This window comes from Sus scrofa, chromosome 13, assembly GCF_000003025.6.
Source record: "Sus scrofa isolate TJ Tabasco breed Duroc chromosome 13, Sscrofa11.1, whole genome shotgun sequence".
In the NCBI taxonomy this organism is placed as follows: Eukaryota; Metazoa; Chordata; class Mammalia; order Artiodactyla; family Suidae; genus Sus; species Sus scrofa.
Window position 1 is genome coordinate 110,758,970 of NC_010455.5, and position 17,507 is coordinate 110,776,476.

Sequence of the window (17,507 nt, forward strand, 5' to 3'; positions counted from 1 at the left end):
TGGGTTTTTTTCTTTTTTTTTTGGCACCTTCCTCTTGAATTTGTTATTAGCTAGAATACCAGTAGTTGGGCAGAATGGTCCTCATTACCCTGTATGAGAAAGTGAGGGCTCTCTGATGCCCTTTATGGGCATAGAGAAAACATGCTAGGAAAATTTTACTTTAAAAAGCTTTGAAGAATGCCCTTTTTGATGCCTTTATTTTAATTTTGGTGTTAATGTTTGCAGGAAGTTTTCTTTGTAAAATATCCGAAGCCCAACCTCAGTATTACTGAATTGTATTTGTATCATTCCTCGGAGTTTTGGAATGTATAAGGTCTGGTTTAACTACAAATAAGCAAATCCATGGATTATCTGCCATTAAAATCTGCCATTAAAAATCAAAACAAAGAAAGTGAATCTTAGGGTTCATTTAGATAAGTGTATCTGAGTGTTTTCATTTGTGGTCTAAGTTATGTTCCATTTGGATAGGGTGATGAAGTTTAATGTGAGGAGTAGGGCCCTGAGATCTTGGGAGATCCAGCTTCAGGCTGGATATAATGAACTTGCTGTTTTGTTTTGTCCAGAGATGAACTTTAAGAACCATTTTTCATAGGCCTCCTACATAATTCTTCAATCATTTCTATTGCTAGACTAGACTCTTACCAAATGCTCCTGCTGTTTTCAATGTCTGGGCTACATGCCTGACTCCACACTGAGATACGCAGTGTCTGTTTCAGAAACCTCAAGCCAAAAGCAGGACCCAAATCTGGGTTTCCCCCTCCTCCCGCACTTCTGTGCACCTGTGCATTACTCATTGTGCATGCCATTCTCTCCATAATTAAGAACAGAAATGCCTGTTCTCTTCAATGTCATTGTGTCCTTGGCATCCTGCAAAGGGTCTGGCAACTAGATTGGGTTCAGTGAAAGTTTGTTGAACTGAACAAAGCAATAACCAGGAGTTGTAAAATCAGGAGTTGAAGACTGTATTACCAGTTCCTCTTCTGGTACCAGATATCTTTGACAGTCTTAAAACTTGTATTTCTGTAGCCCTGAATTTAAATCAAGTTCTTTTTAAAACTATAGCCATCAGGCTTGTTTGTGAATGGATTCACCAACTTCTTTTACCATTCATAGCCAGTCACTGGGAGGTTTGTTGATTGGTTAGTTGGTTTGAGCAGAGAAAGGTTTATTTCAGGGCCAAGCAAGGGGAAAGGGTAGCTTGTGCTCAGAAATGCTGAACTGCCCAAAAGGTTTGGGGGAGAAATTTTTAATAGGCAAAATTTAGGGTGAGGGATGCAGGGTGTATGACTTTCTTATGATTGATGGGTGGTGAGGTAACAGAGTGGTGTTATCACCACCTACCTCATGGATTAAAATTTTTATTGTCTAGCTTCAGAGTTCTTGGCCTCTAATAAAAGAAAATTGCTGCTTATTTATGTAGTAGTTTATTAGTAATGTATATGTTGTAAAATCTTCTGAGTGGCTTTTAATCCCTTATAGCTTCTTGTTCAGTGTTTATTGAATTAAATACAATTAAATATTAATATAAGAAAAGCACTCTATAATCACTCAGTAAGTATATAGTTTGTTTGTTTGTTTGTTTTTGCTTTTTAGGGCTGCACCTGCAGCGTATGGAAGTATAAAGTTTTAGTCTTAGGTGAGAATTAAACTCTTGTCTCTCTACCCCTGATGCCCTGTAACAGCTAAGTAGCAAAATAAGTTCAGAGAGGAATACTTGGAAAGAAAAGACTTGCCTTTCAAAAAGGCAAAGCAGATTTAACTAATGTAGCATCTTCTTACGTTTTGAAGTGGTCAAATGATAAGATGGTGGTGACCCATTATGTAGCAGCTCAGTTCTGGTTCTTGGTAGTGATTTACTTCAGGAAGAGTTTAGCAGGTGTATTTTAGTCATTGGGCAATTTGTTGTTATTGTCACCTGCTACTTTTAAGGACAGTAGCTGAGCCAGATCAGAAATTCTTGTAATAAAGCCAGTGTCAGAGAGGTGTAGAGGATTGACTTTCAGAAAACAAGAGCTGATCCCTTGATTTAGAGTTGTCCAGACATTTAGAAAGTTAGGCACATCCGAGTTTCTAAGGTTTCCTAGAAATTAGGGAATGATAACAGTTTTGGAAGAGGTAGAGGGCTAGGATTAGGGTTGGGAAAGTAGATAAGTATGGGGAAGCAGCCATCTTTCCCTTTTATTATTTGTTCCCTGTTTTTAAATCATAATTCATTACATTTTAAAAAGGGGAATATTATTCTGAAAAACAATTTTTGGAGGAAAAACTGTTAGGGAAAAAACAACTAATTTGCTCATTTGAGAAATCATGTAACTCTTCATTTGTCTCTGGTAAATGCCTAGTCTCTATTAACCTCTTTGTTCATTCATATAGTATTTTTTCTTCATGGCACAGTGTTGTTTTTATTTAATTTGTATTTATTTTATTTATTTTTTTGGTCTTTTGTCTTTTTAGGACTGCACCCGAGGTTTATGGATGTTCAGTCTAGGGGTCTAATCGAAGCTGTAGCTGCTAGCCTATGCCACAGCCACAGCAACACTGGATCAGAGCCGCATCTGTGACCTACATCACAGCTCACAGCGACACCGGATCCTCAGCCCACTGAGCCAGGGAACGAACTGGCAACCTCATGGTTCCTAGTCAGATTCATTTCTGCTGCGCCGCAGCGGGAACTCCTAATTTTTATTTTCTATCTATTTATTTTTTATTTTTCGGCCTGTGGCACATGGAAGTTCCCAGGAAGGGATCAAATCTGAGCTGCAGCTGCTTAACTCACTGTGCTGGGCCAGGAATTGAACCCGCACCGCCACAGAAATGTCACTGGATCATTAACCCACTGTGCTACAGCGGGAACTCCTTAAAGCTGTTGTTTAAATACCGTTATTTGACATGGCATGGTGCAAGACACTTTATAATGCATCATTACAACTTCTAGTCCTCCGTATAACCCTTGAAAGTAGCTCTTGTCATCCCTTTTCATAGGTCAGAAAAGTGGTGATCTGTCAGATTTTCAGTAACTTGCCAAGGTCACCCTAGAAAGTGGTAGTGTTCACAATTCAAACCCAGGCCTCACAGGCTCCAAGGCTTATATTCTTTGCACTGCTCAGATTCTACTCTTCCCAGTGTTTCCTCTCTGGTAGGATGCCTTTGGGAAGAAGTAGTTACAGATTGGAGAGACCAATGTATCTGAGCCATAGAATTGTGCCCTCTCTACCTGGCTGTATAAGAAAATTACACTTTGAGAGAAAACGATTTAGCAACAGCATTTTAAGAAGCAACAAATCTTACTCCTGAAGGCAAGCACATTGGGCTAAAAACTAGAAAGACTGACTTCTAGACCCTGTTGTTCCATCACCTGCCTCTTGGCTTCTGGGCCTCAGTTTTCTTACATGTAAAACTGTACTAAATTTAGACCTGTACTAAATCCTAAGGGCCTTCTAACCACTCATTTCTATAATTATTAATGTAACCATAGGATGATAATCTTTTAAAATTTGCTGAATTTAGACAGTGCCTGAAATACCTCCTTGTGTTTATTTTTTTATATGTCTATACCCTCCTAATGAGACTATCAGTCATCTTACTGGTTTTTGCGTAGCCAAGTATCTAGAAGCAGCATCTTCCCAAAAATTAATGTATGAGAAATGAAGATATGCTCTAGATTTATGTTCAGTTGATTTTTGGTAGTGTATTAGTAACCCCAGTTTTACTATCTTATAGTTCTTTGGTTATGTGCTCAACATTAAAATATCTTTATTGAAATGAAATGCATGCATTAACTATTAATTACTAATTACATAAAGTTAGCTATTTTAATTCATTGATATTTAGTATAGTTACAGTGTTGTGCAATCACTATTTCTATCCAGTTCTAAAACATTTTCATCACCCCAAAAGGAAACCCTGCACTTACTATGCACTTGCTTCCCATATCCCTCCCACCCCTCAGCCCTTGGAATCTACAAATCTGAGTTCCTGTCTCTGTAAGATCTATTTATTCTGAATATTTCATATATATATAGAATCAAATAATATGTGACCTTTTGTGTATGGCTTTTTTCACTTAGCATAATGTTTCAAGGTTTTCCACCTTGTAGCATGTATCAGTACTCCCTTCCTTTTTATGGCTGAGTAATATTCCCATGAGTGTATTGTATCATACTGTATTTACCCCTTCATCCTCTGATGGACCTTTTGGCTGTTTCTACCTTTTGGCTGTTGTGAATAGTGCTGCTGTGTACATGTGTGTACATGTATTTGTTTTGGGTCCCAGTGTTCAATACTTCTGGGTATATTATACCTAGACGTGGTATTGATAGGTCTTATGGTACTTTTCTGTTTAACTTTTTGGGAAAGAACAAACTTTTTCACAGCAGCTGTATTGTTTTACATTCCTACCAGCAGTTGTACAAGAGTTCCGGTCTTTCCACATCCTCACCAACATATTTTCCATTTTTCTGAAAATAGCCATTGTAGTGGGTGTGAAGTGGTACCTCACTGTGGTTTTGATTTGTGTTTCCCTGATGACTAATGATGTTGTGAACATTTTCTCATATATTTGTTGACTGTTTGTATATCTTCTTTGGTAAAATGTCTGCTTAAGCCCTTTACCACTTTAAAAAATTCGGTTGTTTGTCTTTTTCTTGAGTTGTAAGAATTATCTATATATATATTTAGGATACTAGTTCCTTATAAGATGGAGAATTTGTAAATATTTTCCCCCATTTTATAGGCTGTCTTTTCAGTTTATTAATAATGTCCTTTCCACAAAAGTTTTTAAGTTTTATGAAGTTCACTTTTTTCTTTCTTTTGTTGTTTGTACTTTTGGTGTCATATCTAAGAATCTGTTGCCAAATGCAATATCTTGAAAATACATCTATGTTTTCTTCTAAAAATTTTATGGTTAGCTCTTATACTTAGGTCTAAATTTTGTACATGGTGTTGGGTAGGGGTCCAAATTGGTTCTTATTGTCTATTCAGGGCTCCTTGCAATTTCATATGAATTTGAGGACTGACTTTTCCATTTTTGCTGAAAAGACTGTTGGAATTTTGATAGAGATTACATTGACTCATAGATCGCTTTGCACAGTATTGCCTTTTTAATGATATTAAGCCTTCCAATCCATGTCTTTGTTTAGGTGTTCTTTGGTTCCGTTTATTTAGGTTGTCTTTAGTTTCTTTTGGCAGTATTTTGTAATTTAAGTGAGTAAGTCTTTCACACCCTTGATTAAATTATCCCTAGGTATTTTGTTCTTTTGGATATTGTTGTAAATAGAATTGTGTTCTTAATTTCCTTTTCAGATTGTTCATTGAGGGTGCATAGAAGCACACTTGACTTGTGCATTGCTCTCGTACCCTATAAATTTACTGAATTTGTCTTTTAGCTCTAATAGTTTTTGTTCTGTGGAATCTTTGTGATTTTCTTTGTATAGGACTATGTCATCTGTGAATACAGTTTTATTTCTTTTGGATAACCCCCTCCCTAATTCTTCTAGCTAGGATTTCCAGGACAATATTGAACAGTGGTGATGAAAGGGGGCATCCTTATCTTTTCCATCATGTTAGGGGAAAGCTTTCAGTCTTGTAACCGTTAAATGTATCATTAACTGTGGATGCTTATTGTCTTTTAACCTACTAAGTCAGAGGGTATCACCTGAGAACTTGTTAGAAATGATAACTCTTAGGACCCACCTTAGATCTTCTGATTCTGAAACTCTAGGAAGTGGAGTTTAGCAGTCTGGATTTTAAGAAACTCGGATGATTTTCATGCATACTAAATTTTAAGAACCACTACACTTGGGTTTCAGCATAGATTAGGATCTGTGCTTTGTTTTATTATCTTTGTATTCCTTTTATTCTCTTGTGGGATTTATTAGTGTTAAATAACTTTTTAAATAAATGAATATTCCCCAAAGTGCCTACGCAGTGTATTAGCTCATCTACATGTCTTGAGTCACCATGAAAAATTGGAGAGTCATTATTTGACATTCACAGGCTTCACCAGAAGACCTCACATTTTGTATTATCTTAGATGCATAGTGAATAATGCATTTATACTTTTATTTAGACTGATTGTTCTACTAATTCCTTTCGCCATGATTATCTGTTTATCTACTAGCTGTATCCTTATCTTTATGACTACTTCAGCCAGCAAGAAATTTTCCTTTGGCTGTTTAGAAAGACTCAGGGGTCCTTTCTATTAAAAATAGGGTTTATTGAATTTTATAACATCAATATTTTACCTTTGCTTTATTTTCTCATTAGTTTTCTTTATCTTGCTATGTTGTGATCCCAGTCTTCCTACATCCTGTTCCCCTTACATCCGTTTTGAACAAGATAATATTTAAGTTAAGAAGATAAGAATGTGATCTATTGCTGCTAATGACTATTGTTGAAAATAACTATTTGGGCACACAAGTACGAGTTCATAGACAAATACTATTTAACATTTGATACATAACATTCTATTTATTCACTACTTGTTTGCCTAGTGGTAAATATTCACCTTATAAAAATACCTTTTCAAAAATGTCAAAATTGTGGTAGAATTAATTATTTATAGCTAGTCTATTTCTAAGATTGGTTTAAATGGTAATTTATACCCTGGATTCCCATTTTCTACCACTTTCAGATGTCTAAACCTCATTTGTATGTTCTCCTCCAATCAGTCTAGTTAACCCTTCTCCGGAATGGGTGACTATTCTGAATATAGTATCAGAGCTATGGCTGTCTAGATGTCTGGGCTCTGGGGGATCTCTGCTAGCAGGGAAAAAGCAGAGTGAAGCAGAATGGCCTCCATCCTTGACAGGGGCTCAGAAGCTCCCCGTGAGCTATGTGTGGCCCTAAAAGGACAACATTGCTGGGCTTGCCTTTCAGTCTCTTTTTGATCTGGGAATAAAGTTGTAGGGACATTGCATGTATTGCTGTTGGTTGAATAATTAAGCTGCTTTTCTGCCTTTCTTATTCACAGTTTATTAGAAGTAATTGAAAAATCAGTTCATTAACAAATGCTAGCAGGCTTTTAAGATGTTAAACCCTGCCCTTGCCTGTTGCAGTAAAATTTTTTTAATGACATTGAGCTGGTCATAATTCTTTTTTCTGTCTCATATCTTGTTCAGTGAAGAGAAAGGGAATTTTTAACTGTTGCAATCATAGCCTAAAACCTGAAATTGATCAAATTTCCCAAAGCACTTTTTTCATGGAATTACTTGGCTTTTAGTAAACATTCTAGTTCAAGTTCTAGAAATTATACATGTGACATCTTTTATCTGTCTGTGGAAGGGTTCATTTGGTCTCTAGCTGAGCTTCTTAATTCTCAAAAAAAAAAAAAAAAAAATCTGACAGTAGTTTGGAAGTGTATGTTTGTTTTCAAAGTTCATAATTATGTGTATGTATAATTGTGTAGACCAACCTTCATGTAACAACAGTGTTTAACTAAAGGGGGTTCCAGATACCTTAAATTTTTTTTTTTAATTTTTTTCCAAAAAGTTTACTAGATCTGGAGTTCCCTTCTTGGCCTAGTGGTTAATGAACCCGACTAGGATCCATGAGGATGTGGGTTTGATCCCTGGCCTTGCTCCGTGGGTTAAGGATACGGCATTGCCGTGAGCTGTGGTGTAGGTTGCAGACACAGCTTGGATCTGTTATTGCTGTGACTGTGGTGTAGGGGAGTGACTGCAGCTCCAATTCGACCCCTAGCCTGGGAATCTCCATATGCCATGGGTACGGCTCTAAAAAGACCAAAAAAAAAGTTTATTTGATTGATGACTTCCCAATATAATCAGAAAGGAAATTTGTTTGGGGGAGATTTGTGTGGCTTTTAAAATTTTTTTCCCCCTCACATATCTAGTGTTGGTTTGAACAAGATAAGAACCATTTGTTATTGTTGTTATTGTTGTTGTTTTAGGGCTGTACCAGAGGCATATGAAGGTTCCCAGGCTAGGGGTCAAATCGGAGCTGTAACGACTGGACTACACCACAACCACAGCTACACAGAATCCGAGGCATGTCTGCGACCTATACCACAGCTCATGGAAATGTCAGATCCTTAACCCACTGAGCAAGGCCAGGGATTGAACCTGTGTCCTCATGGATGCTAGTCAGATTCATGTCCACTGAACCATGAGGGGAATTCCCATAAAGTACCATTTTTTTTTACCAGATTTTTAGGGCTATATGTCCTTTACATCTTGTCTGTTGTGAGGTTATTGGTTAAAAAATCTAAAGGAACCTTGTAGTCCTAAAAGCCTAAAAATTTATAAAGAGGAATTTATGTTTTAATTAGGGAAGGATAATAATATTATTAGATTTTCAAACGCTAAACAGTTGATCAGGAGGCAGTGAACTCACTGATTGGGAGATAAGTATTTACAGAGACAGTAACTTTTCTTATCCCACCATTTTTGTGAAAGGAATTTCATTTTGTTGATTTTTAACTCCTGAATACCTGTGGGTGCAGTGGTTTATTTCAGAAAGCATAGAAATCTTAGGGTTCCAAGACAGAGCTGAGTTTCGAAACCATTACTGTATATTTTGCAACGCCCTTTGAAAGGGTTTTGATGGCAGTGACAAGAGGAAGGGGGAACAAGCATGTTAAAGTCATTTGGCAACTTTTGAAATCAAGGCCAGGAAGAAAACATTTTCTGGCTGTAAATCATTTACTTGTCCCACATTCTTTAAGGCATTTTATACAAATGACTTTAACAGTTTTAGGGGTCATGCCTGGGGTTAAGAGACTGTTTTGCCTGGTATACATTTTGGTGATTAAAAAGTAATACTTTATTGAGATGGTGGCATTTCTGTTCACACTCCGTACAGTGAAATACTTGGTATTTATCTGTTGAGGAAGATTTTCCTTTTAAGTCAACATTGTACTAAGTGTATGCATGTTGATTTTTATGTGTAACAGGGACATGTACTATTTAAAAATGGTGCTTAAGATGTAATTGTAAAGAAAGAACAAGAAGAAAACCAAAAAGCTATAAATAAAGAAATTGTAAAAATTACTAACATCTTGATGAGTGATTATTGTGCCATGTACTGCGCTAAGTGATGTTGCATTTATTATTGAATTTCATCTTTAAACCCAAACCTATAAGGTAGGAGTTGTTATTCTCATTAGGAAGTGAGTCTCAGAAAGGCTTAGTGAATTGTCCAAAGTCATATAACCAGTGTGAACAGTGGTCTGGGAAACGAAACAAGGCAGAGGCCATGCTCTTGATGCCTATTTTTAGAGCCTAGTGCATTGACCCTTGGATTTCAAAGACAGTACTCAAGCTCAGGGTCAAATAGTTGTCTGTGGTTTCTTTTGAGTGAATTAATTCAAATAAAAATATTTAATAAATGTCTAAATGTCTTGATGGCTATGGCAAAAATGCCAGAGCTGACTGGAAAGATGGGTTTGCTTAAGAAGATGGATTTGGAAAATATCTTCAGTGATTGGTGGATGTATTAGTTTGAATCATACTTAAAAATACAATGGGGTTATAGAATTACCCATTCTTAAGTCATTGTCTTCCTTTGCTTTAAATGATTACAATGTGGAGGGATCATTGTGGTATTTTGTGTTTAGAGAGTATCAGATAGTATATTGTCCATAAAGATGCAGTGAACTGTAGGAGTATGGAATGTTAAATGAACATTTGAGTCTTTTTGTGCTGCTCCAAAATTTTTTTCTTATGCTTATAGACCTTATGATGGAAACCCCAGTCTCCCTGTCTCTCTACTTTTCCTGAGAAATGGTTGTAACATTGGATTGTACTGTTAGGTGAAAGGTGCACCATGCTTATGTGTAATGCAGCACTGGGTGGCAGGATCTCTCTTCTTTTGCCAAGGAAAGCATTGTATTTTTCTTGGTTTTTGTTACAGTACAGCGATTTTCATTGTGGGCAGTACAACACACATTAGGAAACAGCAAATAAACAACAGGGCACTTGGGGCCAGGAAGCCACATCTCAGACTAGAAACACAGCTTTGGATTGACATTTGGGACATGGGTTGCTAAATAGGAGAGCTACCTATCAAACTGAAAACCAGTGACTGTGAAGTTCTTACACTTCCAGGGAAACCATTTAATCATAGGATCTTTAGAAGGGTGTCGGAAGTTGATTTTGATGTTAGGACAATCAGTGTACCTGTAATTAAATATTAACTCAAACTATGCCTTAGGCAACTTGCCTTTCATTATTTGCCTTAGATATATGATTAACATTTGTTAAATCTACTGTTATGAAATGAACGCCTTGTTAATTGAATGCTTTACTTTGAAATAATCCAAATAAATTTGATATGAGTATTCCTAATAGTGCCTAGTTTTAAAATATGATCTGTTTTACCCCCTGCCTTATAAGAAACATGCCAGATTCAGTTGGAGTATGTTAAAGGTTTCTTTTATTTCAAATTAATGACATTTACAGTAACTTATTGAAAATAATGAACAAAATGATAATTATAAACTCAAAGTCTGTAGGAGGTTGTTGGGTGGTTTTTTTTTTTTGTTTGTTTGTTTTTTTGCTTTTTAGGGCCACACCTCCACGGCATATGGAGGTTCCCAGGCTAGGTGTCGAGGAGCTACAGCTCCTGACCTACGCCACAGCCACAGCCATGCCAGATCCGAGCCACTTCTTCAACCTACACCACAGCTCATGGCAACACCAGATCCTTAACCCACTGAGTGAGGCCAGGGATTAAACCTGAAACTTCATGGTTCCTAGTCAGATTCGTTTCCGTTTCGTCATGATGGGAACTCCTTATAGGAGTTTTTTAAACCAAAGGAAATAAACTCCCTTCCTTCCTTCCTTCCTTCCCTCCTTCCTTCCTTCCTTCCTTTCTCCGCACCCTGGCATATGGAAGTTCCCAGGCCAGCTGCTGGCCTACACCAGAGCCACAGCAACACGGGATCTGAGCCGCATCTGCGATCTGCACCATAGCTCATAACAACGCCAGATACTTAACCCACTGAGCGAGACTAGGGATCGAACCCACAACCTCATAGATGCTGGTTGGGTTCGTTAACCACTGAGCCATGAGGGGAACTCCGAAACAAACTCATTTAAAAGTTTATTTGGTTAAACATGTATTAGTAATACATTCTTTTAAAGGCAAAAATTCCTCTTTTGCCCCTTTATTAGAGGGCAAAACTAATAAAAAAACTAAAAAAAAAAAAAGACTAAACTAAAACAAAACTTAAAAAGACTCTTAACTAAGCAGTCTTAGTTTATGGAACTTGAGGTTTTGAGAATCATTAAATATTTATAAAGAGACTCATAGCTGTGTTCCTTCCCCTTCCTCTGACTTATGCACCTGGAGAATTCTTTTTTCACCTACAATTTCGGGTCTAAAGTAAGATCTACCAGTTATTGAAGAGAGAATAGTCAAAAATGATTAATTCTCTTTAGTTTTGATAATACTAAAGAAGGCCAATGATTATTTTAATAATGTATATTTCTTCAGCTCTTAATGCCTTACTTTTGCCTCTTTTAGGGCCTGCTGAAGTTCCCATGATGTCACCCAATGGATCCATTCCTCCCATCCATGTGCCTCCAGGTTATATTTCACAGGTAAACCATTTGATGAACTTGTCTACTCACTATCATTATTCCAAAAGAATATATGTTGAGACTTAGAAACTTCAAAACTTATTCCATGATTAATTTAGTGAGGCTAATGCTAGTTATCATTTTTGTGGCACCACACAGCCCTTCCTGAATCTTTTTTTTTTTTTTTTTTTTTTTTTTTTTTTTTTTTTTTTTTTGTCTTTTTGTCTTTTTGTCTTTTTGCCTTTTCTAGGTTCCCAGAAAAGGGCCGCTCCCACGGCATATGGAGGTTCCCATGCTAGGGGTCTAATCCGAGCTGTAGCCACCAGCCTTCACCAGAGCCACAGCAACACGGGATCCGAGCCATGTCTGTGACCTATACCACAGCTCACAGCAACGCCGGATCCTTAACCCACTGAGCAAGGCCAGGGATCGAACCCGCAACCTCATGGTTCAAAGTTGGATTTGTTAACCACTGAGCCATGACGGGAACTCTGGCCCTTCCTGAATCTTCACCCATGTGAAATGCCAGAAAGTCAGAGGGAGGGAAACAGAGAGAGGTTACTGGGCTGCCCTCAGCCTAAGTGGATTTCACTCTTGACCATATGATTGTGGTTCCTTCAGAGTCTACTGGCTTAGAGACTTCCTTCCACCTGAACCACAACTTGATAGAAAAAAAATACCAGATTGTAGACTTAATTACTAAAGAGATCTAAGGAGATGTAGTTAACATGAATAGGGTCTGCCCTCTGCTATGGGAGTCCCATTTCTCTATAATTCAGCAGGCCCTGGGCTTGGTGAATTACAGAATTTGATGTGAAAACTTGCCTGTTTGTACTTTAATTTCTCTGAAATTGGATTATTTCTTAAGTAAAAATATCAAGTAGCAGTTTGAAAAGTAATAGCCATTTCAGACACACGTTGGAAGGATAAAGAAATGTTAAAGGATAAAGTTATGCTCCTAAATCTGGATAAGGTTTAAGATATTCAGTTTGCCTGGAACATGGACGTCTGCATATACTTGGGTTTGGACCTAGGCTCTTTGGGCAATGTGAACTCCTCCCTGCACTCCTTCCTTCCAAAATACCTAACCAACTGCTTTTCTTGCTTTTTGCTGCTCTTATTGAGGAGCATGAAAAAGAAAATATTTATAATTTTACTGTCCTCAGAAGATGATAATCTTTGTGTTAACATTTTGTGGATTACAGTCTTCCAGATTTTTTTTCCTTTCTCTGCCTCTCTGTCTGCTTTTAAAATGGTTTAAAAATCTATAATTCTTAGTTTTAATGATTTTGCTAGGGTGAAGGAATTGGCAGCTACATAGGAAAATTGCTGAAGTGCAGGCAGGAATCAAAGAAGATTTATTCTTCTCTGATGTAAAAATGTATCCATTTCTTCACTGTCCAAGCCATAGCACAGCCACTATAATTTCATTTTTTCCATCTGTATTTTTATGTAAGCCTACTTGATATATATATATATTTTACATATATAAGTGGCCAGAATGTTGGCCTATCTTCTCCTTGTTGCAAATAAATGACATGTTTTACCCAAGTCTTTGTATATAAAGATCACTAAGGGAGAAAATGGTGCAGAGCAGGCCCTTCCAGCCAGGACCCACGATGATGGATCACATTCACGTCACCAGCCAATTAACAGAAAAGCACAAGGAATGTAGAATTCCATTCTGTCGCCTACTCATTTATTTTGGGGAAGTGTTTCATTGTCTTGAACCAGAGTACAGTTCTCACCATTGTGAAGGCTGAAATAGCACCTCCTTTTATGCTAAAGGCCCATTTAAGGAATACCAGTTAAAAATTGAACATTCTAGTAGAGAGAAGCTGCAGTGTGCTTTTTCTTGCTAGTGGCGTTGCTACGATTGTGTTAACTGCCAAACATTTATTAGGACTCATAGGAAAAATAGAGAATTTTAGACCATGGTATATTTCTGATTCCAAAAAACTTCTATACAAAATCCAAGTTGAAAGAGGAAAAACAGAGCTGTAAACTTACTTTCATAAAAATTGTGATGGAGGCCTAGTGAAAATGCTTTCTTTACTCAGAATTATGGCAGAACGTGCTAGAAGATATTAGAAGATAGTAAAAATGGAATAACTTGGAATCTTAATTGAAAAAGAGCAAGAAACTGTTTCCAAGGCATGTATTCAACTCCATTTAGATTGGGCTCTCTTATCAGGGCCCAGAGTTAAATGGCCTTCATAACTTTAATGATATTTGTCAGTGAAGTATCTAAGTAAAAGACATTATTACAATGAAGAACATGGAGAGCCTGAAGATGTACAGAATCTTCTTTCTGGCTGACAGGATACATACCTCAAAAGAATGAGGAAGATTGGAACCACTTTAAAATGTCTTAGGAGACTTGTCAAAGAACAAATTACTTTTCTGTTAGGCAGTTGCGGGAAGAAGGAATCACTTTAAAAAAAATCCCCCTCCTGGCTGGACATATGTGAGAATACCCAATACTATTCTGTCCTTATGAAAGTCAATTCTGTACCTTAACCCCACAGTCGTTTCCTCAAATACATATATGTGGCTTCTTTGTTTAGATCTAGGGTTGGGTGTACATTGCATAGAAGTAGAGTTAACGCTCTGGTGTAGGGTATACTTAATACTTAAATATGCTTAAGTATTATACTTATTCTTAAGTATACCCTATCTTAATACTCAACCCTGCTCTTCTTTTCAGAGTCACCTTTACCTGTTGCCTCAGATTGCTACCACCCAGCCTTTTCTCAAGTACATTCTTTTGTGCCTATTTTTTCCCTTTTCTAGGAATACTCTAGAGTTCTTCTTTGTCTGACATTTCAATCATTCTTCTATTCAGATACCCTTCTTCAATGTGAGAACCTTTCAGAACCTCCATCACAGAGATGGTTGTTCTGTTTTTTGTTGTTGTTTTCCCCAGCATCTTTGATACTTTGTCCCTATCTGTCATGAAATACAATACATTTTATAGCTATCCCTAAGAATTTTAGTGCCTCATTGGATTATATCTGAGAATCTAGAAAACTGCCTGGTACATAGTAGGTAATTGATAAGCGCTTTTAAGTGTAAGTGATTGGCCAAGATGAAATAAAGTAAACATAGAATTGATTGAAAGATTTTGCAAGGTCAGATAGAGCCATAAAACACCTGATAGCTGGAAAATTCTCTAGATCAGAGTGATGTATACTTGCAAGGAAAGAAATGCTCTAAATGTGGAATAAAGAGAGGAGTGCCAAGGTAATTCAGTAGAGGGAGGAATAGTCTCTTCAACAAATAGTGCAGGGACAACTGGTTATCCACATGCAAAAGAATAAAGTTGGACCTCTGCCTCACACCATATACTAAAGTTAACACAAAATGGATTATAGATGTAAGAGCTAAAACTGTATAACTCCAGGAGTAAATTTTGTAACCATGGATTAGGCAATGAATTCTTAGATGTGACACCAAAAGCACAAGCAGAAAAAGAAGAAAATAGATAAATTAGAGTTCATCCAAATTTAAACTTTTTGGCACTATCAACAAAATGAAAAGACAACTCATAGTTTGGAAGAAGTATATGCAAATCACATATTTCAGAAGGAACTTATATCTAAAATATATAAGGAAATCTTATAACTCAAGAATAAATAATAGATTAAAAACCCAGTTTAAATATGGGCAAAGGATCAGAGTAGACATTTCTCCAAAAAACGATATGCAAATGGCCAAATAGCACATGAAAAGATGGTGAATCATTAACTATCAGAGAAACGCAAATCAAAACCACAGTACAATATACTTCATACCCACTAAGATGGCTTTAGTTAAAGAGATAGGTAATAACAAGTGTTACCAAGATGTGGAAAAATTAGAACCCTTACACACTGCCTGTGGTAATATAAAATGGTACAACTCCTTTGGAAGACGCCCTGGCATTGTCTCAAGTGATTAAATGCAAAGTCACTGTATGACTGTGCTATTCCACTCCTTGGGAGATGTGCAAGAGGAGAAAAACATGTTTACACACACAAAAAAAGCTGGTACATGAGTATTCATAGCAGTATTATTCAGAATAACCCCAAAGTGGAAACAACTCAAATGTCCATCAGCTTATGAATGAATAAACATAAGTGATACATGATAGAATATTTATTCAGTCATAAGAAGGAATGAAGTACTGATACATGCTAAAAAGTAGATGAAGCTTGAAAATGCTAAGTGTAAGAAGCCATAAATAATATAATTTCATTTATGAATGATGTACAGTATAGGCAAATACATAGACACTGATAGTAGATTAGTTGTTGCCTGGGGCTCGGGAAGAGAGTATTAGGGAGTTGGCTGCTAATGGGTATGGTATTCTTTTGGGGGTGATGACAATGTTTTGGAAACAAATAGTGGTAATGGTTACTCAACTCTGAATATACAAAAAAATACTGAATAAGACTTTAAAAGAATGGATTTTATGATATGTAAATTATATCTCAATAAAGCTGTTTCAAAAGGCAGAAAGGGAAAGATAGTGACTAGTCCCAATTGTTAAATAATCAGCACAGTGGCACAGCTAGGAAAAATGGCCCAGCCTATCTTCATGCCTTTGTTGATGGTGGTAATAACGACTGTATATTCTGTGCACTGTGCTAAATGCTTTATTTATGTCTCCAGTTTTCACCATCTGAACTTTACATATGAGGAAGCTAAGGCCTGAGTTCAATCAGGATTACAACCCAGGCATTTTGGTCTTACTGACCTTTTTCCCCCACTGTGATGTGATCTCAAAGTCAGTGGCAGAGTCTGCTTGATGGATAGATAGCTGATCCTTGAACAATATGAGTTTGAACTGTGTAGGTCCACTTATACGTGAATTTTTTTTCTTTCTTTTTTTTTTTTTTTTCTCTTTTAGGGCCGCACCCATGGCATGTGGAGGTTCCCAAACTAGGGATCCAGTTGAAGCTGTAGCCTCCAGCCTACGCCACAGCCACGCCAGATCCGAGTCATGTCTGCGACCTATACCACAGCTCAGGGCAACGCTGGATCCTTAAACCACTGAGCGAGGCCAGGCATCGAACCCGCAACCTCATGGTTCCTAGTCAGATTCATTTCCGCTGCACCATGATGGGAACTTCTATATGTGAAATTTTTAAAGTACTAAATACTCAGTACTATGATCCATGGTTGATAGAATCCATGAATGTGGAACTGCGAATACAGAGGGCTGATTATAAGTTATTTGTGGACTTTGGACTATGAGAAGGGTTTGGTGCCCCTAACACCCCCCTTGTTGGAGGATTAACTGTATTTGCTTTATGTTATGTCACTTTCTGAGAATGCTAGTGTGGATGTGTAGTATGCCTACTTGTGCATCTCCAGTACTAAAACACTGGCCACTAACATCTGAGATGGTCCTAAGTTACTGTAAGAAATTGAAGAGGGAGGCAAGTGAATGATTAAAAATGTCACAGTAGTGCTTCTAAACTGAGTCAATGGAGTAATTCTTGGTTGTAGCATTCATTACATAGTTTTTAACTGAAAGAGCTTTAAAGGTGCATTGATAAACTTGATCAAATTGACAAAATACAAACAGCAGTAATGAGCAGGTGATCTCATGGAAAGAGAAACATTTGGAGTTGAGACAGCCGTGTTCTGCTCTGACATGCAGTCAACAGCACAGCCTGTGTTTTCTTAGGTTGAGAAGGACTGACCTTGTGGACCTCAGAGGTGGTGTGGACTAGGGTAGGAGAACAGTAGAATCTTAGCTGAGATGGTAGGTTTTTATGTGTTTAGTATGTGTGTGTTTTGTGATTTACTCTTTGGTGGGAGGCTGGGGAGGTTTGAGGAAAATGTAATCTGACCTTTTCAACTTGAGAGAAAATATAGGCTTTTTTTTTTTTTTTTTTCTTTCCTCCCCTCCTATGAGAATCTGGATTTAGGTGAGAGAGAATTCAGCCTCGGTACCATTATTTCTATTATGTAAAAGCATTT

At 37.2% G+C, this 17,507-nt stretch overlaps 1 protein-coding gene across 4 annotated transcripts in view; it reads left to right on the forward strand.

Annotated features, from left to right (window-relative positions):
• Positions 1–17,507, forward strand: part of FNDC3B (fibronectin type III domain containing 3B) — a 344,224-nt gene that overhangs the window by 171,506 nt on the left and 155,211 nt on the right. For all 4 annotated transcript variants that reach the window (XM_021069801.1, XM_021069803.1, XM_021069800.1 and 1 more), the window contains one exon: positions 11,482–11,558. In XM_021069801.1, coding sequence (XP_020925460.1) covers positions 11,482–11,558 — 77 coding nt within the window. The remainder of the gene's footprint in view (positions 1–11,481; positions 11,559–17,507) is intronic.